This window comes from Diorhabda carinulata, chromosome 1 (genome assembly GCF_026250575.1).
Source record: "Diorhabda carinulata isolate Delta chromosome 1, icDioCari1.1, whole genome shotgun sequence".
Taxonomy (NCBI): Eukaryota; Metazoa; Arthropoda; class Insecta; order Coleoptera; family Chrysomelidae; genus Diorhabda; species Diorhabda carinulata.
Window position 1 is genome coordinate 5,065,359 of NC_079460.1, and position 21,539 is coordinate 5,086,897.

General features: G+C 34.2%; 1 protein-coding gene and 1 non-coding gene across 3 annotated transcripts in view; one reads left to right on the plus strand and one right to left on the minus strand.

Moving 5' to 3' along the window:
• LOC130900630 (glutamate decarboxylase) overlaps positions 1-21,539 on the plus strand; it is a 53,682-nt gene that overhangs the window by 5,787 nt on the left and 26,356 nt on the right. The window contains exons 2-3 of one of the 2 annotated variants that reach the window (XM_057811364.1): positions 4,082-4,514; positions 15,443-15,679. In XM_057811364.1, the coding sequence (XP_057667347.1) occupies positions 4,457-4,514; positions 15,443-15,679 (295 nt within the window). In that variant the 5' untranslated portion in view covers positions 4,082-4,456. The remainder of the gene's footprint in view (positions 1-4,081; positions 4,515-15,442; positions 15,680-21,539) is intronic. The other variant, XM_057811374.1, reaches the window with a different exon arrangement.
• Positions 10,293-10,364, minus strand: Trnah-gug (transfer RNA histidin (anticodon GUG)). The gene has a single exon. It is a non-coding gene; the product is annotated as a tRNA-His (tRNA).

The following is a 21,539-nucleotide window of genomic DNA, read 5'->3' on the forward strand; positions in this document are numbered from 1 at the left end:
AAATCAGGAATTAGAAAGAAGAAGCGAGTCAAAAGAAGAAAAAAGTAGCAATTGAGAAGCAGAAAAGAAGAACAGGAATTAGAAGGGACAAGTGAGAAAGAAGAAGTAAAAAGTTACAAGTTAGAAGCAAAAAGGAAGAACAGGAACTAGAAGGGAGAAACGAGAAAGAAATTAGTAGCAAGTGAGAAGATAAAACGGAGAACAGGAACTAGAAGGAAGAAGTAGCAAGTGAGAAGCAAAAACGAAGGAGAGGAATTAGAAGAGATAAGCCGTAATTGTGACACAAAAACTGAGAATAGAGAAACAGAAAACGGGAAAAATAGTCGATAAGGGTGGAAATAGAAGTGGGAGAGAAATAAAGAAACTAGATATTAAAAAGGAGAAAGGAGCGAGACAGCAGAATCAATAATCGAGTAACATGATATGAAGAACGAAAAAATCAGAAGTTGTAAAAGTAAAACACTGAGAAGCTCGAAAATGAAAATTTGATATCGGAAAATCGAACAAGAAAAGTATATAGTCACTGGTATAAGAAAATTTGTCAAATAATAAGACAACTTTCTTCCGGAACGAAATAATTTTTTAATATTTAAGAAAATACGTGAAACGAAGACCATGTTGACCTAGATATTTAAAGGAGGATTTGTGTGGGGGGCTATAGCCACTCTGTTACCACCCCGCAAACTATAACTCCCTGGGTAACGGTAGCTCGAACGATCGGTATAACTACGGTCCTCGGTAACGGATGTGACGTCACTGACGGAAGTTGGAGGCGGCGAGTGGACACGGAGGCGGTGGAGAAGCCGCCATTGGTGTTTTCGTAATTGATTTAAAACGTTTACTGGAGATAAGTAGCGCGAGGAAGCTTTGTGGCAGATTTGTACTTTACGTCTAATGCTTTTGGTGATTATGATCCTGTATCACAGATAAAACAAACATTAAAATACAAGGTGTTTTATAAATAAAAAGGAACATCCGAAATGTTTGAATTTATTTTTTTTTATCCAAAAATTCTCCACGGTAAGTTTTAGGTATAAGAAAGTATACATGAATTTGCCCTATTTTTTACCCCTAAATGCACTAAAATAGAAAAAACCGGGTGGTTCTAATAGAAAAAATAAAGAAATTTGATATTTATAAAGTTGAAATTTGAACACTTTTTATACACACCCTGTATAAAATGAAAAATTTCTCAACATAGATACACATATATCTAACCTTGGTTGAAAGCAACCAAACAAAAACCATTTTCTTATCGTTAAGGGTATCCTCGTAAAAAAATAATTTATAAGGGTGAAATGTTCCATTTTTTTTTAGAAAAAAATCAATAACTCAAAAAGTATGCATTTTTTGAAAAAACTTTTCAGACAAAAGTATACTGAAATTTTACGTAGATTCTAAAAATGTATTAATATATAGGGTGCTCTTTTCAAAATAACAAAGCTACAGTCGACTTCCGATAGAATCGGAAGTCGGTCAATTTTGAAAATATTTTAGTTAAAAAGATCGTATCCGAAAACTCAAACGTAGAAATTTTAACGATTTCACTATGAGTATTTTGTCATATACAGATAGTTTTAACTCATAGTGGGCCACCCTGTATATTAAAGATGCTGGATAACAAACCGAAGGGGTCCTGCAAGCTGAAGTCGCTTCTATATTCCTTATTCTTCTAGAATGTGACTATATCCAATAATATTTGAATTTTCTTCGTAGATTACTAATGTTAAAATTTTGGTTATTCTTTTTAAAAAAATATTTCTTCTCGAATCTTCTGCATTTATCCCATATCAGTCCAATCGGATTTAGTTCGCAATAATCTAATCACCACCATTTCACGATTTTCTGTAATTCCATCAGTTTCATATTTTTTAACCCTTGGTTGAGGGGAATTTTTCCAAAAGTCTCGAGGGATAATTTGTATTATCAATTACTATTGTGAAGTTCTGATGGAGAAGATTTTTTCGAAACATTGTATGAAACCATCAGCATTCATGTCCTGATTAACCAGAACCAGTACCTTCAAAAGTCAATCAACCACCATCAGTCTGCGCCCCTTTCCTGTTAGTGGATTTACCTTATGGATCCATATCGCTATCTGCCAACCGGTATGTAATTTCACATAGAGCTTTTGACCATCCAAACATTTTTCTATTGTTCTGTACAGGTTATAAAACACCAATGGAAATCTGAAAACTCAACCCAAGTACATTTATGAAAATTTTAAGAAATATTTAGATTATTCTGTAGGTGATAATACTTAAAATGGTCAAACGAAGACTTGTATTGGTAATTACGTTTTAATACTCTCTCTTGAATCAAAACAAACTATAAAATCAACGAATTGCATTGAAATTCGTTGAGTATCCATCATATTAACCAGATATGGCTCCTAGCGATTTGTTTCTGTTTCCTAACCTCAAACATTCACTTGCAGGAAAGATATTTTCATGAGACGACGATGTTAACGTATATTTTCAATATGCAACTATTATTTGTAAAAATTAAAAAGATTGATGACGCGCGTTTAGATGAAGGTATTTCCAGTCTTTGAAGACGATAACGCGTGTTCATACAGTGTAATTATTAGTGTTGGTGTAGTGGTGGTGTAAACAGTCTTCAGTCTCGTCGAAACGCGCGTCTGACAATGTAATTGTGGTGTAGTGATGATGTGAGCAGTGTGTTCAGTATAGAAATGATACAAAACCTCAAATTGTTATTGTGGGAACCACGGTGTACGGTTTGCACCTCAAATCTATGTAAGGAACTGCATCGTCTAGACTAGAGTTTCAATAGGGATAGTAGATTTTATTTTTAACATTGTTCAACCTATCGGAATTTAGTATTTCCATAATTTTGCCTTAACAAATATTATTGAAGACACTCAGTGGTTAATCCATGGTTCTCATATGCTTTTATTTCTCTAACCCTTCAATTTCTGCTTGAGTGTTTACCCGAAGGATACTCGGGGTTAATGAAACCATCGACAAAGCTCGATAGTTTCAGGTTAACAGTCTGTCGTTGAGAATGTTAGCTAGAAGAAATGATTTTTCAATTTACAATGTAGTTATGGAGTTCAACCATCATCTTAGCATTTTGAACTGAGTTACCACTATTGTTTCTAAAGTTTTCCAGTTATTTGATTGATTGAAAATACGTGAATGGTTCCATGAGCACTGAGTTAACAAAGAAAACACAAAAAATTTGGAAATTTACCAGCTTTCCAATTTCCAATCTCCATTTAGCTCCATACAATTTTCCCAGAGATGTTCAATAACTTCGATACCCTTCATTGTTAGAAAATATTTGACAACGAGCCATTTTTAAAACAAAAAATTATCCGAGGGGGCTAAATCTGGTATATAGGATGCATTAGATAGCAATTCAAACTTTAATTCATTAATTTTGGTCATTGCAATAAAGGATTTGAGAGCTGGTGCAATGTCTTGAAGAAACAACACTTTCGTCTCAACCAAATACGGTCGTTTGTTTACTATTTATTTTACTATTGATAATTTTTTATTTTACTATTGATAACGAAGACTCAGTCTCACCCAAAGTAGAATTTAGTTCAACTTTTATATTGGTTGGGATAAGGCCTTTCAAATAAAAGTACCAATTTTTTCCATTTTCACAAATTAAATGAAAGCGTTCAGTTTTGGTAGCTGTCAAACAAATAATAAGCAACGTGGTGTCTTCAGCATTGGAACGTATGGTGTATAGATTGTGGACTTTCTCATATTTTTCAAGCAACTACCGCCATCTCTAGGTCAATCAAAAAGTTTTGATATTTCGAAAAAACCCCATTGGAATAATTTATGCTTTGTTCTATCGATTTCTATGGTTAGTTTCAACAAAAATATCATCAAATCAATTCAATTTATGGTACCGTAACCTAAAAACTTCCTTCAAAACGTAATACAGCTCCAGGGGTAACTCAAAATTATACAAAATGAGTTATTAGAAAATTTTCGTATAAGACAGATATAAAAGAATCCTAATTCAAAAATATAATTTTCTATCAAATTGTTCTCCTCAAAAAGACTTTTCCATGAACTAAATCTAATTATTACTTTTCCAGATACATTCGCCACCTTAAAAAATTCCCCCTCAACATTCACACACAAAAAAAGAAACTTTGAAACTATTAAATTCATCCAGCCCTCAATCCACGAAGTTTATTGCTAGTAACTTCGGTGGTATTCAGAGATTACCCGAAAAATTTGTAATATCAATTGAAAAATCGCCCTTCTACGAAGGGCTGTTACGTCGACAGGCTCAACCCTTGGCAGGGCTCCACCCTTGGACACGAGCCTCCCTCGTGTTGACGTCACGGTGCGCGCGCTGTGCTCGAAACTGGGTCACCACTTTGTGGATTATTTGGAAGAAGTTACCACCGGGAGTCGGGAGTTAGACGTCACACACGGTTCTCCAGAAGGTGCTCTTTGGGTCGAAAATGGCGAACACATCAAATTACAAATTGAGCCCCGCAGTCGCAAATCTCAAATATAACGGTGAGTCATTTTTTCTCCAATAATTTATAAAAAAATTTCAGTCTTTATACAGGACATTTAGTATCATCTAAAACCTTTAAGCATCAAATTTATGGAAGAATGTGGAAGGGAATCGATTAGGTCCGCCATTTTATGTAATTGAAGTATGACAGCGGACTTACATAAAATGGAAGACGTTGTCATGGTACCGGTATCGATTTTATCGAAATTCTTAGCGTCGTCTGCTTAAGGAATAGGGAATATACATGGTAATTCGTTAGAAATGACAGGGTTTATTGTCTCCGAAATAATAGAGATATAGTGTTTAGTAGCCAGTTAGATCACCATAGCTTGGATTTTTAAGGCTCAAAACTAAATTTTATGCGATATAATCAATATTTCAAAGCCTATAGAAATACTGCTTTATTCATAGCATTTGGAACTAGGATAGTCCTAGAAGTACCCGGCTAGAAATGGCAGTAGTTGCTTAAAAAATGCCACTGTATTAGAAAGCACATAACCTATACAGCATATGTTACAAGTTTGAAGACGTCACGTTGTTTAGTATTTGGTTGACAACCGTCAATAGTGAACGTTTTAAGTGAATTTGGAAACATCGTTATGTGATACAAAACTTTATTTGAAAGGCATTAGTCCAACCATTATAAAAGCTGAACTTGATTCTACTCTGGGTTAGACTGGGCCTTCGTTATAAATAGTAAAATATTGGGTAGCAAAGTTTAGTCGAGACTTTACGACCTGCGAAGACCAGCAATCGACCAAAAGAGGTGTCGACTCCAGAAATGTTGGAGAAAATCCACTGGATGATCGTCGACTAGAAGTGAGCAAGCTAGTAGACACAGTAGGCATTTCAAAAAGAGCAGTACATCGCAAATTAACTAAAAATTTGGACATGAGAAAGCTGTGCGCAAGATGGGTACTATGTTTGTTCCCAATGGAACAAAACAGCGTCGTGAAGATGTTTCCAGTGTGTTTGATAATGTTCCACTGAAATAGAGTCCACATTTTGCGCCGTTTTGTAGCCATGGGTCCATCATTTCACACCCAAAACAAAAGAACAATCAAAATGGACTGAAGAGGGAGGACCGGGTTCAATGAAGACAAAGAACGTTCCATCTGCAGGCAAGGCCATGGCCCCTCGGATTATTTTCTATTTCCAGACTTGGTGGATAAAGATTTTCCAGCAATAAAGAGAGAATGTCGGCAGTTAATTGTTATTGGATAAACTCTTATCATGAAAAGGGTATTAAACTTATTGAACATCGCTGAGAAAAGTATGATACAGTGTTTTCCATAATTACATCAGATAAGAAGTTAAATTAACAAACTATATTTCCTTGTTCCATTTGTTCTTTGGTTCGGTTTTTCACTTTCCAGTCATTGATTTTTTTAATTCGCTGTGTGCTCTTCAAAATTTCGAAATCCATTTCACAAATGAAAGCACCGGCGAAACAATGCCTTGGAAAGCGAGAGGGAAACTCATTAGAGATAATGTCAGACAATCTCTTCAAAATATTATTTCTGCATGACCTAATCTTTAGATTCTCATCAAAAACTCTTTTAATTAACGTATGAGATGAAAACGCGATTCTAGATATAACCCCGGTATTAATTCGAAAAAATAATCGCTCAGTTGTGCCGTGTAACATTTTGTTGTTTTCTTCTCTTATTAAAATCTAATTTCAATTCTTGTTTTTTCAGTTTTATCATTTTTTATATATACATATACATAAAAAATCGACTTTCAGTATATTATTGCAATTGCAATTCATCAGTGTGAGTGAGGCAATGCTCACGAAAAATCAGCGACGCTAATAAGTCTGACAAAGCTGTCGAAAAAGATAAAAACGAAGCATTTTCATGCTTCAGATGTTCACTGAATTTATTGCCTGACCTCTGTATAAAACCTTGTCCGGGGAGACTAATTTTTTTAAAAATTTTCGTATTTTATGGATAGTTTTCTTGGTCAGCTTAACAAATCTGATTTTGTTAACTGTTCTATTAAATGTTTCCATTTAAAATATTCGGATCATCGACTGTTGGCAGCTTTCGGTTCAGGTGCAGTAAACCAAACTTTAGCCTTTAATAGAGGTTTAAACACCCTCATTAATCATTCAAGCGCCCCATGTGAATGTCTAGATATATACACGGCTGTTGGATTACTGTGAAATACTCGTTTTATACCCATGGGATATTGATGGAAACGTAGTTAATTTGTCACTTTTTTTAAGTTTCATCTAATACTGACGGCAGTACTGCCTCAATTGATAAATAAAAGTCCTAAACTTTTGTATACAAACACAAAGAAGTTTTATTATTTATTTTTTTCGATTAATTACACATGATGTTGCTTAATTACAAAATAGACTTTTTTTTAAATACTGGCCATTTATAAGGTTCCAATTTGATATTGACAGATACAAACAGTTGTGATACAATCAATTTTTTAAAGGTTTCTGATTAAGTATAATTGTTCATACGCGAAACAGTTGATTCTGTAAACTTCCAACGACTTGCCCTGCGATTTATTTATGGCTATCGCAAAGGCCAGACGTACCGGAAATTGTAAACGTTTAAAATCGAATGGTAAATCATCGTTATACGCGGAATCAAGACATAATCTCCTTTGCATATTCTCTCTAGGTCGTTGCCTCAATGATGTTAAGCATCACTTTTTCCACAGCCAGTCTAGTTCCATTTTACGGTCGAGGTTTATTAATGATACCTGATCCTACTTTTAACTGCAAATTTTGAGGTAGTAATCCAGGGGATAGTTGACTACGTCCTTCTGGTTCTTAAAGGTGTCGACTGGTTTGAAGGATACCAACTGCTCCGGAAAAAATTTTGAATGATCGCATTGAGATCCTCGGCATGGCTCGTTCACCCAGCAATTAATGTTATAGAACTGTTGCGCAATATGTGGGAAAACACGCTGATTAAGCTCCTCTTTTGAGTCTGTGACGTGACAGAAAACAGTGGGTCATGTGAAGAGTCAAGTCGAGGTGTCCATTGCAACTTTACTATTTCCAATGTTAGGCAAATGTTTCGCACTTTTGCAGCTCCATCTCGCATGTTAGTAGTGCAGTGTTACTACCACAAAAGATCGACAAAAACGGACATAACTTGAAATGTCACTATCATACAAAGATAGAAGGATACACTCTTTGTCTGAGGTATCGATCGACATATTAGTTGGTTGTCAAATGTCAAATATTATGGTCGCGTTCAGACATTTAATTTGTGACAAAACATAAAGGAAAAATAAAATTGTTTTTATTTGATTTTATATTTATTCACAATTTAAACCTTCTCTGGACCTCTACAAATAATTCAAGGCCAAAATAAGCCAAATCGATCCAGACAAGCTCAGTCGGTAGAGCATTGGACTTTTAATCCAAGGGTCCAGGGTTCAAGTCCCTGCTCGGGCGATCATTTTTGCATATGTACAAAATTTTTTAAAATTGAAAACCAAATTTTTTATTTGTAAAATTTTTAAATTCTGTCGCGCGCGTTTTATAATAGTTTTAGCAAATTTTTATCTAATTCCGTGCTTCCATAATATTTAATAGAATCTTCAATTATTATGAAAATTTTAATGTGGAATCAAATGGTGTTAGATCGAAATATCAAAATAAGTGAGAAGTAATCACTTAATATGTCTTCAGATAGCGAATCAAACATTCCATTTGAAGTAAGAGGGTCTGCAAATGCTGCAGGGGGTAGTTTAATACCTGAAAAAACATGCCTTGGTCTACCAAAAATTTGAAAAACGGTGCGATTTCGAAAATCTGAAAAACATCATCGAAAAGGCGTCGACTTCGTGAACTACATATTCAACGTTGAGATCTGAACTCACCGTGCTCAAAAATGTCGATGTCTAGAAGTACATCATGCTTGGTTTGGCTGAAGAAACGGTCACAGGATACCAAGCAGAAAAATCGAAGATTTTGACGAATAATAATGTAGAAAGATTTATAAAAGTGGCTGAAGATGAATTATTATTAAATAACTCTGTTCCTTAGGTCGCAATGATAAAAAGGATTGCGGGAGCCTGCAGAATGGCTGAACTGATGTTCCTACGAGAAGGTCACGTATTTGATGAAGGCACTTTTTTTAAAATTACAATTCCAGAAAGTAAAAGACACTGCGATCACTGTTAGAAATATTGCTTGTTGACATCTTCAAAAAGTATAGAAATATTAGATCTCCTACTGTGAAGCACGACATATGTTTTGTACTATATTCTAATGGAAAATGTGGCATACAACTCGTGGCAATGAAAAATTACCCACAAAGGTTGCTCAGTACCTGGATCTACCTAAAGTTGAAGGATACACAGGACATTGCTTCAGACGCTTCTTTCCTGGTAGACTCAGGAGCTGATATTCTGACAATAAAGCAGCATGGCGGATGGAAATGTATAGCCGAAAGCTATATTGAGAGTTCATAATAAAATACAATAGAATTTCAGAGGATATTCTGATCCAAGTCATGGCATATATGTAGCTTCAAATGAAAATAACATTAGAGTTCAAGAGAATATTCACCCAGAAAATGGACTTACTTTATCTTAAATAATATTGGTTTCAATGTTTGTAAGTTTAAATATACTATCGAATTAAAATAATGAGTTAATTGTCAGTTTGAATAATGAAACAATTGTCAGATTTTACAGTTATTAATAAATTATTCATTGAAACTTAAACAGTTAAGAGTTTTTACATAATTACTTTTTATAACTGAAATATTAGTACAAGGGAATTAGGCGATTTTGAGCTAAAACCTATTAAATTGGGATGTTTTGGGATACTGAATAAGTCTTAACACGGTTTTTCGAAATTTTGGGACTTGAAAATCAAAAAAAATTTAAAACGCGAATAACTCGAAAACTATTAGGAAATCGAAGCAAACGTAACAAAAAATTTAGAGTGCAAGATTTTCTACAAAAAAGTATCCTAGGTATTTGTTTCTAACCTCAAAATTTTTACCTTAAAAATGGGTTTATACACTCAAAAATATTCGGAATCGCGAATAATTCGAATACTACGTAGAATTCGAAAAAAACTGTCGTAACAAAAAATGTAGAGTACAAAATTTTTTACAAAAAAGTATCAAATGTATTTGTTCCTAACCTCAAAATTTTCACCTTAAAATGGGCTAATACATTCAAAAATATTTTGAATCGCAAATAACTCGAGAACTACGGAGAACTCGAAAAAAGTGCTGTGACAAAAAATGTACAGCACAAAATTCTCTACAGATTTGTTGTCAAGCATTTTTTCCTAACCTCAAACTTTTCACCTTAAAATGGGTTTATTCACTCAAAATATTTTGAATCGCGAATAATTCGATAGCTACGAGGAGTTCGAAAGCAACTGCTGTAACAAAAAATGTAGAGTACAAAATTATCTACAAAAAAGTATCTCAGGTATTTCTTCCTAACCTCAAAATTTTCACCTTAAAATGGGTTTATAGGAATTTGAGAACAAGTTCTGCAAAAAAAAAATGTACAACGTAAAATTCTCTGCAGATTGGTCGTCAAGCATTTTTTTCTAACCTCAAAATTTTCAACGTAAAATGGCTTAATTGAATTTCTCGGGCGGATGCTCAGATTTCCTACATAGTGTGGGAAACTGCATATATAAATGTGCTAACTAAAGAGTTTTAATGAATAACTTAAATTAGAAAAAAACTGAATGAACTCATGAACATGAGCTAAATAAATTTGGATTAATTCAAAATTAAAAAAATGCCTTCTCGTGACAATGTTTTATACATTGCCGTGACCAGGATTCGAACCTGGGTTACCACGGCCACAACGTGGGGTCCTAACCACTAGACGATCACGGCTACGAAGACATGTGAAAATAAATTCCAAATTTACTTTTTATATTATTTTCAAAGTGCTTGACAACAAAATACGAGGGTGGTTTAGGTATAAACCGAAATTTTACTACAAAAAATTCTCTTATTAAATTACTGAGTTGAAATTTTTTATACCTCCGCATTATTTTCGAATCGCAATACGTCACGTTTCTCTTTCAATTGACCAAATAAATAATAGTCGCATGGCAACAAATCGGTACAATTAGGAGGATGCTTCAGTGATTCCCGATACAATTCGTTCAATTTTTTTCATCGTAATCCAAGCTCTATGCGGTCTGACGTTGTCTTCAAGGAGTATCGTAGTACAGATTGAAATATAACGTCGTTTTTATCTGTAGACAGGTTTCGACGTATTTTTTAGGAGGTTACTTACTGCGCGTTCACAGTTTGTTGTTAAGTGAAGAAATTAACCTTCAACTGTCGCGACTTTGCTTTTCTCCCTTCGTTTTTCTCATTCCATAGATGTTACGGAATATAGTGTTTATAATGAACCACCCTCGTATGATTTGATGAATGAATTTTTAGATCCAACATAGATTTTTCTATATTTGATAACAAAGGTTCGTTATCAATATCAGTTCAAACAACTGACAGCAGCTTTCACGCGAGTTTGAATTTCCAGACGTTTAAAACATTCAATTTCCATTTTTCTTCTTTGAAAGTAACCCGCATTCTACGAAACCGTTTTCATGCACCAGAGTTTGATACGTAGGGAGAAAGATATGGAGTTCGACTTCAAATCCAGTAGCGTAGTCTAGGGTAATTTCAAGTAAATTAAAAACTGATAATAAATATGTGAATATTTTTATATAAAAAATGTGTCTTAAGAGCAGCGATTAACTATTTTCAAAAGATTCATAGAGAGAGGGAGATAAAGCATTCGTATATCACTCCCTACATTATCGACAGTCATGATTACATGTAAATTACATTTACAGATACCTAGAATCAACAAATTTGCTGACATGATGTATTAAGAAGCTTTTGAATTTAATAAAAAGAAGAATTTATGACATAAACGATAGTTTTTTGAATAAACGGTGTCCGGGCAAAAAATTCGTGAATAGATGACTTGTTTCTTGAAGGAGTTATACAGGGTGAAACTTGAAGCAAAATTTTTTTAAATAACACTACAGAAATTCATAGAATCTACAATTTTGGAATGTGAGTCCTGTAATATGGGAAAATCTGAAGAAGAACATCGAAAACACACATACAAAACTCTGATTCCTATTAAATTTCACCCAAAGGGAATTTTTTATATGAGGGTTCCAAAAAACGAACAAACAAAAGGAAAATTCGGAAAAATTCACTCCTATTTCAAAACTGATATGATTTTCGAAATTTCCAGGTGACAATATACACTGTTAATTAATTCAAAAAAAGAATCCACCAAAAATTGTATATATCTTCAATATCGCAACTTTAAAGGCTTGTAAGTCAAAAATGAAGTGTCATATGTATGTCATTTTTTATTTTCACGTTATCTACTCACTCCTGGAACAGTCTATATATTATTTCATGTGTATATATTAATTCAGATTTATTTTAGAGTTGTTTATGAACATGTCACGTGATAAAACGCATTTTAGGTACGTCAATGTATGACAGGAGCGAAATATTTCAACACTAATCCCTTTTCCCTTGGTTTATTTAGTGTGGTATTACCCGCATTAGCCTTGTCTCGTTTCGTGAACGAAAATTGTCCCGCGAGAGATTTTGCCGAAAATGTGCTATTAATAATAATGCTATGTGAAGAGGGCTTTATTTTTATGAAGAATTATTTCACTCTCGATGACGTGAGGAATATTTTCTCCAAGTTTATCCAAGCGTCAATTACTAATTGAAACAACTCACATTGTAAACTGAAATATATTCTCTATGTTTTTATAAGTTATCTATGGTCATTTGTTAAATGATTACTTCTTTATTAAGTATAAGGAATTTTATTATTTCGAACTTATCGCCCTGTAGAAATGTCACTAATCAAGGAATTTTTCGAATCCCAATGCAATTATTCAAACATGAATGGAAATTCCGAAAAGGACAAGTTCACATTGTTGCGTATAGTTCCAATATAATCGTCTAAAAAGGGCCCGAGGGATTTTTAATTAAACCTAACCTACCCTCGATGGTTTTCATAGGGTACAGTGGCATACAGATAAAATTAAACAAGGAATTAAAATTATTTAAAATAACATCTCTAAACATGTAATAACTAATTCGTTATTAGATAATTAGATAGGCAACTCAATTTACAAATACGATCAAATAATTCGTTTAGTTCGTAAATAAATAGCATGATGTTGTATGATAAGGCAACTTATTATTCAAACATTATATGATTATAATACACAATTTTTTCACTGTATATCAAAACAATATGTTAGAATCTATTTCGCATAATTTAGATAGAAAAATAATACGATATGAGATCAAACTCATCTTTTTAAAGATTATTTGATACCGCCACTGTTTTGCGTACAAGCTGTGCCTCGCTCGGTAGCAGATGTTGCCCGTTCGATTCCCGGGGAACATCTCATCCCGATTCCAATGTAGGGTTTGAAATTATTCGTCGATGCTTCCAGATTCGTAATTGAAATACTTCTTGGGTGTTTGCTTATTGTGGAGCCGATGTATTTAGAGGAGAGCATATGGTTACCGGAATTTTTGATTAATTTTCTATGGAACGTAGTCAATCCGAACTAAATAATCTATTTTATAAAAAAAATTTAGTTTAAAACGTGGATAGTTGAAATAGATTCAAAATTTTCTTACAACCGTGTTAGTTCACGAGAAAATATATATTTTCTGTGAATTATCTTAAAGAAAGAATCTCATTGAATTTGGATTTTGTTGAATTCCGAAAAAAAAACAGTGGCGGGGCTACTGTGGAAACCCCGTATATCGATTTTGTCTTCATTAAATTTTAGGTAAAAAAAACTACAAAGTGTTTCAAGATTATAATAAAATAAAATATTACGAAGTAATAGTACCAAGAAACTTATTTTTCTTTGATGTCAAGATCCTCCTCACATATACAGGGTGTAAAACAAAAGGTAACACATACATATACTTTTCTGGAGACCTATAAGAGTTATCAAAAAACTTCAATTACAAAAGTTCTTTGTTTTCAAAGGCATTTTAAGATTATTGACTTTTGGATTATACGGGGTGTCCCAATTCTTCAGTATCGACATTAACTTTGAAATTTTAAATGGAGCACCCCATATTTTATTACGTTTTTTGATTTAGTGGTAAAAATAAAGGTGATTTTCATGAGACCGACCTATTTGATTTCCGCACGGTATACGAAATATTTGAATTTTTGTTGAAAAATCATTATATTTGGAAAATTAAAATGAGGATAACTGCCTAAATGAATTTTAAAACACAAAACTCAGGTTTATTGAAACAATAAAAGTTGATGAACATACATCGAATCAGTTCTAAGATCTCTGGATTTTTTGCATCAAGTCTTAGAACATCCTGTATGTTATATTTTCAGTATTATTTAACGATTTATTATTGCACAACACTCTGTATGGAAAAATAAGAGATTTTCCAGTGACTGATGTATTTTTTTCGAATCGAGACAAAAAGACTCCTCAGGGATATCTTTTTATCCGCTTTGATGGATAGATAGATATATCACCCTGAAACGAGTAGGTCGTTTCAACATTTATTATATTTATCACTATATCGTGGTTGGTTGAGGCCTTAAATAGACGAAAAATGTATTGAATTCTGATTTTGTTATCTAAATTTAAAAATTTATAAACATAACCTAACTTTTGCATAAGATACAGCCTAATAGATACATAATCATTAGTCCTAATAGTAGTTGCTCGTTTACTTATGCAATAATGTCCTCGTCTGATGAAATTTGAGGTTAAGAAGCAGGAAAAGTCACTAATAGTACTGAATCTATTGGCAGAACAATCCTTGAGTTTTTTAAAAACAAATATATAATGACAGCTCGATACTCCATTTTTGCTATAATCACAAAAATATTCACAACGATTCACTTATAGCATTATCAAACAGAAATTAAACGTTCAAAATGGCTGATATTTTAATGATAATAACCTCTCAACGCATGCGCAAATATATTTCCAAACTTCTAGGACCAAGTTTCGCAGGTTAAACAACGTTTAAATAAAAATGTGATATAATTCTAAATATGGCGTTTTCTATTGTTTTTATTCAAATAAATGAAATACTAATATGCATACTATACAGGGTGTCCCACGACGATTAAAACTATCTGTATATGGCAAAATACTTATACTAAAATCATGAGAACTACTACGTTTGAGTTTTCGGATACGATCTTTTTAACGAAAATATTTTCAAAGATGGCCAATTTCTGGTTCCACCATAACTTTGTTATTTTGAACAGAGCACCCTATATATTAATACATCTTTTAAATCTACGTAAAATTTTGGTACACTTTTGTCTAAAAACTTTCTTCGAAAAATGCGTACTATTTGAGTTTTTTTTTTTGTAAAAAATTTGACGATTGCAGACCCTTATAAATTATTTTTTTACGAGAATACTCTCAAAGATATAAAAATTTTTTCTATTGGGCTGCTTTTAGCAAGGTCAGACATATTTGAAACTATGTTGAAAAATTTTTCATTTTATATAGGGTGTGTATAAAAAGTGTCCAAGGTTTAACTTCATAAATATCGAATTTTTTTATTTTTGTAATAGAACCACCCCGTTTTTACTATTTTAATGCTTTCAGGAATAAAAAATAAGGCAAATTTATGAATATTTTCCTATAACTAAACCTCATCGTTATGCAGATATTAAATGTTTTCTGTAAATTTTGATTCCTAATTTTCTCTAAAAATTTGCAGAAAATATTTAATATCTGGAGAACGGTGAGGTTTAGGTATAGGAAAGTATACATAAATTTGCCTGTATATCAATATATATTGAAACAGTAAATATAAATTGTTGATTATCTTCTTGCCAATCTCGACTGTGGAATTTAAAAGCGTAGATGATAATATAAATTTTTTCTTTTTTACAGATCTCATCCCTTACCCGAACGCAAACGATAAAGTCACCCAAGAATTCCTTCAAAAGGTCGCTGATATCCTCATGGATTACGTAAAAAAACAAAATGATCGAAACGAAAAGATCCTCGACTTCCATCATCCCGAAGAAATGATCAAATTACTCGACCTCAAAATACCCGAAAACGGTGTCACTTTGAATCAACTTGTTCACGATTGCGCCACCACATTGAAGTACCAAGTCAAAACTGGTAAGTGTCACATTCGAAATTACCCTCCACTACAATATTCTGACAAAAATTCCAAAAAATGTTAATAAGACACGGTATAATATTTGGAAGCTCCTGCTATTCTTATATCTAATGTAAGTCTTGTAAGTCCTAGTTGCCTAGGTAATTTCTTGGTTGCCCTAGCATTATCCCATGTAGGCTCTCCAGAATAGGAGAATACTCTAAGCATCGCTAGTTTTGGAGTGGAGCTTTCCTCTTAATCCAATCTTAGAATTTTCTTCCGTTTACTGCAACTGGTGGTCAGAATCAGCTAGTCCATGTGGTATCTGACACTACGCCTACCACTTAGCTGCAATATTTCCACCACCCAGACCTAGAGATTTTTAGAATATTATGACCTTTTCACAACAACACCTCTGTTTTGTTTTTCCCTCTCTTACAACTAAAGTTGCTTCTTAATTCAAGAATGTGTTGTCAGCTACTTGGTCAGATCGTCAATTATTTTATTTCGCTTGGGTGTCTAGACCCAAATATCCAGAGTAGCTCCAGGTTAGTACCGTTGCACTGCCCATACTAATGTGGTTATTGTGCAGTGGATATCTTGGTCAGTATATCAAAGGTCATCTCTGGTACATTTTTCTCTACTGGGAAGATCGACATTCAGTTTTCTGTAGAGTAGGTTCGTTCGGTGGATCTGGCCAGAGGTTATGATGAGGTTTTCCTCCACCACAGGATCCTTTGTATAGCGCTACTAGATACAGTCTACAAATCAATGTTTCAAGACCAATATAGAATTAAGACAGAGAGATCCGCGATCCACCAAATTAGATAGTTCTAGGAATTTAAAATCCACAAATCGTCAATTTTTTTTTATTTTTAACTATAATGTATAAAGAAGTGGTTAATTATTATAAATGACAGACCCTTTATCATCATAATTCAATTTCTTCTTGACATAATATCAGAATTGATCTTAAATATCAGATATTATGTAACTGAATACCTGATTTTCGACACATAACTAGGAAAATAATAGAATCAAATATACTCCCTCAGGCTACAGAACAAACATTTCCTAAACACTCCTGCAAGAGATAGTAATTGAATCAGTGACAGATATCTGCGGGCGATCTATTAACAGCCCATTGAATACCCTAGGGGGGACTATATTCTAACCACCGACTCGAGTAGCTTCCGGCAGAGGGTCGTAGACGTCAAAAAAATGATACAGTGCTCGATAAGATGGAAGTGTTCAGTTTATAGATCGTATTTCATATTTCACAATAATTATAATTAAAAACCTAAATATCCAAACGAAAATAATTACAAAGAAACAATTTGGGGCCGTAGTCTCGAAAAAAGTGCGCATTCCTCCGCTTTTCAGTCGCTGGAATGTCAGAGGGTGGTTTTAATCCGGCGTGGGACAGTGACTGCCTCACGGATAGAAAAGGGGGTCGCTCCGAGTGCCCTTAATTACACTTCTCAAATCCTGGGGTGCAAACTTTGCTGTTTATATTGTTTACAGTACAACGAACACAATCAGCTTCGACATACGTCACTATTTCAATATAATACGATTCACCATGGTACCGGCTTAAAAGAACTTAAATTTTGTTGATGTAGTTTTTAGATCGAACTGTGTATTATGTCCTAGAAGTCTACACTCTCCAGTAATAATGTCTTGTCAGAATCATTTCTGCTACAACCAACTGAATCTGGAGCAAGATCTCAAAGAAGTTGCTCCATGCAAAAAAGCAAAAAAGCCAGCGGTGGAATGGTCATCTGTCCAAGTTAAGAACAAACTGCCTGAGCTTCACCACAGAACTCAGCTTCAGAAAATACTGTGAGGACATTAACTCTACACCTGCAGCTTCAAGACTTTGCAAAGTCTAGCACTAAGGAAACTTGATGACAGGTTCGCAGAGGGTGAGGAAGACAGAGCACAGCTCTTGCTAAAGATTCACTTTCGGGGGAGTGGTGGTTCGGCATCAGGAAATAAAATAAAGAAACATAACAAAGCTACGAGCAGCAGAAACATTTTTCATCCGTTCAAGTCGCCAGGAGTGGACGAAATCTTCCCAGTCCTTCTTTATTAAAGAGAACAGATATAATGCCACATTTGATCTGTTTTAGTAGAAGCGGCTTAGAGCTTGGGAATGTACCAAAGCCTTGGATAAGAATCAAAGTAACATTTACAACAAAATCAGGAAAGCAGACCAATCAGCTTGACATCGACTTTATTTAAATCGATGAAGAAACTGCCAACAACTACTTTAAAACAGAGATTGTGAAGTGGAAACTTCAACATCTTTGTCATTTTGCGAATAAAACTGCAAACAAAGAAAACTTGGTATGTGTCTTATTGGATGATGGTAGTCCACACTAGGCTATCAAAAGAGCATTAGACGCAAGAGGAGTAGGAAGAGCAAGACACCATTTCAAACACTGCTAACAGGGGATGTTCATAAAGGGAAGTTGCATCACCACTTCCTGTCAATGATACACAGATGATCTAGTTATCTACTCAAGATATTTTGAAAATACACTCTGTGACATACTTGAAAGAGGAGTCAACTATACAAGAAAATGAAGTGTCAACCCAAATGAGATCTACCTAATTTCCTTCACTACATAGAAAAACTCAACCTTAAGCCTATCAAAGTAGACGCGGAAATTATTGAATGGAAAAAGGGGGGAAATATCATAGTACATACTTCTCTGGTATAAACATTATAAAAAGATGGAGTCCAATAGTCAAGCAACCATTAGAGCTTCAAATTCCAATCCAAACTTATTTGGGAATTACTTGACAAGCTTAATGAGCTAGACAAGAAGAATGAAGTTACCCTGCAATAGATTCCGAGATTCACCGGAATGGAGGAAAATGAAATAGTTGATAAGCTCGCTAAATCGAGGACAGAGAAGCCCTTAATGGAACCTGAACCCTGGTATCAGCTACAAAACAATGAAAAAAACACTGGAAATAAGGTAGATAGGGGCAACCTAAAAAGGTAGAGACTCTTCTGGGAAACTATAACCAGAGAAGATCTGTTAAATGTATCAATCTAAGCTAGAACAATCTATGAATACCAACAAGAGTCCTATAGGGGCAGTATCACCTCAATAGGCACCCGAAGAGAGATGAATCCTCTATCCACACTCTCTTGAATTGTGAAACACCACGTAACTTTAGAGCACTACAACTTGGAGAGTATGAAATGGCAGACGAAGATCCCTGGCAACTAAATTCATCCTATATTCTAGACTGGAGCAGGATTGATGGATCAGCTGTAAACAGTGGGTTACTCAAAAATGTTGGGGATACTAGGAACCGCCAAAGCGAAGTAGTATTTGATTTATTGAATTTATCCCAATTTACAAACTCTCTCTGTATATTTATAGCGATATAACGTATGTGTAATCTAAGCTCGTCACGTTCAGATCTGTCGTGTTATTTTCCGAGCCGCTGGACATGCGATTCCTTCTGCATTCAGACAAAGATTAGTGTAGGAGAGCGCGATTCCTGCCACTCGACTCTGCAGGACTCCCCTTTTACTTTTACTTAACATTGTAGAAGCTTTTTCTATCTCTTCTAAGCCGGGGATTAACTAAATGATGCCATATGTTGCATTCAGGAAGAATTAGAGCTTACGATGTTCGACAGCTACGTTTCTATTTTTGTAAAATGAATTCTCGCAATTTGATCGATCATACGACGAATTTATTAGGATATTTCCAATATCGAATTTATTATTTTATAGAAAAATACCAATCAGAATCTATTCATAAGTTTTTCATTGTGTCACGTATCATATTTCGTGAAAGGAGTTTGTTCGGCTAGTGGGGATTCAAATTGAATGCAATCAGGATCGTTTTGTGGCAAGAAGGGCGATAACAAACCAACAATAGTCCTAAGTAAAGATTGACGCGTGCTACTGATCACCCTCGAGTATACGAGGGTTGTTACTTACAAGGGCTATCCATAAATTATAATTTCAAATTTATACCTAATTAATAATAATACAAAAGTAGAATTTCATAATGAAATGATAAAAGTCGATAATATTTAATCAAAAAACGTTCGTAAATTGAATTCATAAAAAATATACCTGATGTCTGAAAGAAAAATAAAGAAATTATTACTATTAGCAGATATTTTAGCAAATTTTCGAAATTGAGCAGAAATTGGAAATAAAAGTAGGTGTAGGAAAAACATATCTAATATATTATATTTGTATTATGGAAAATGAACTGGAATTCATATAGGTGGATTAACTGATCTCTAGAAGACCTCCGAAATGTCGCAAAACGTTTCTTCATCTATCTGAATGGTTTTCGTCCATACAAATGACCTTAGAGCCACTAGATGATTCCTCACAATCTCACTGAATACATTCTACTCCAACTCTAATTATAATGTCAGATACCTAGTTTTAGTGTCTTAATAGTGAAATTATTGTTGAAAGTTGATTTGTCTGTGCAAAAATACGAATTTGAAGAAGTTTTCTTGCTCTGCGACTCGATCAAGGGCTTAGAATTGACTCATACCTGGCAATTTTTTTGATGTTCATTTTTCTCAACTACTTATCTTGGTGGAATTTATTGCAGACGTATCTGAGGAAAGATAGATACTTTTTGCGCTGTTTCATAACTATGAATGAAATGTAAGAACATCGATGACTGTTTCATCAAGAATATGTTATTGGAATTGTCAAAATTACTAAAATAAAGTACCAAACGCTACTTCACACAATCTATTTATTAGATTTACCTTCTTCAGATTATTTACTATGCCAAGATTTAAATCTAGGCAAGTACTGGAAGAAAGACGGTCTTAAAGAAGTTAAACTGAATGGATATTACTGGAAAAAGTTTATGGAAGATTATGTTATTTTTTTTCGCGACATATACGTCTCTTCTACTAATCATTTCCATTGTACTATACTCTATCATAGAAAAACAGTCTCATCCCGGCAGATTGGAAACCTGGTTTCAACACATGCCAACAGATAAAGAGAAAAAGACGGTTTCCAAAAACTACCGTCCGATTGCTTTAGTCCCATCCAGTTCCAAGAAGATAGTCGTAAACCAGTAAATCTTGAGAAATCTTGAGTCTGCTAGCATCAGATCAACCAAATGTCTCCTGGGCTATGTCAACAATGGATTACCTGAAGTTATAAAAAAATATGGGAAATCCTGAGCAATCGCACTGGATATATACTTAGAAGACTTTTGACATACCGAGTTTAGCATACCAAACCTGTAAATAATTTAAGATCGTACGGTTTGTCGTCGTAACTCATCGACTGACTTAGTAGTAGCATCACAAAAACTTGAAGTAATCAATGCCAAAAAGCTATATACTCCATAACAGCTTCTAGTCCTCGACAGATTCGACCAAATGTGGAGTAATGCTCGTACATTTGGAGCTGGGATCTAAAGCATACCCTAAAGATGCTCGACTCAATACAGAAGAGGGTAGTTTGACTTATAGAAGATCTAGAGTTGATCAGAAACTTGGACAACTTAGACCTGACTCTGTTTTATCGATACCACCATCGCAGGTGCTGTCCAGAATAATCTTGCCTCCTAGAACAGATCTACTCAACCGGTGGACATGACTCATTAACCTGCGCCTGCAGACGCTCAGGACGTTAATTTCTGATATCAAGACACGTGGAGTAATTTATTGGAATGAAAATATGCGATAGGTGCATTTTGGATTATCGTATCATTCTCTCTTTTATTGAATTTATTATTTAAAAGCTAAAAAATTCGAATAAATGTTGATGAAATCTCTTTTCTTGTCTACCCCCTTTGATATTTCTAATTAACGCGGTGTCGTTCTGTCACGTCAGATATTATCTCAGTAATTCTTGTT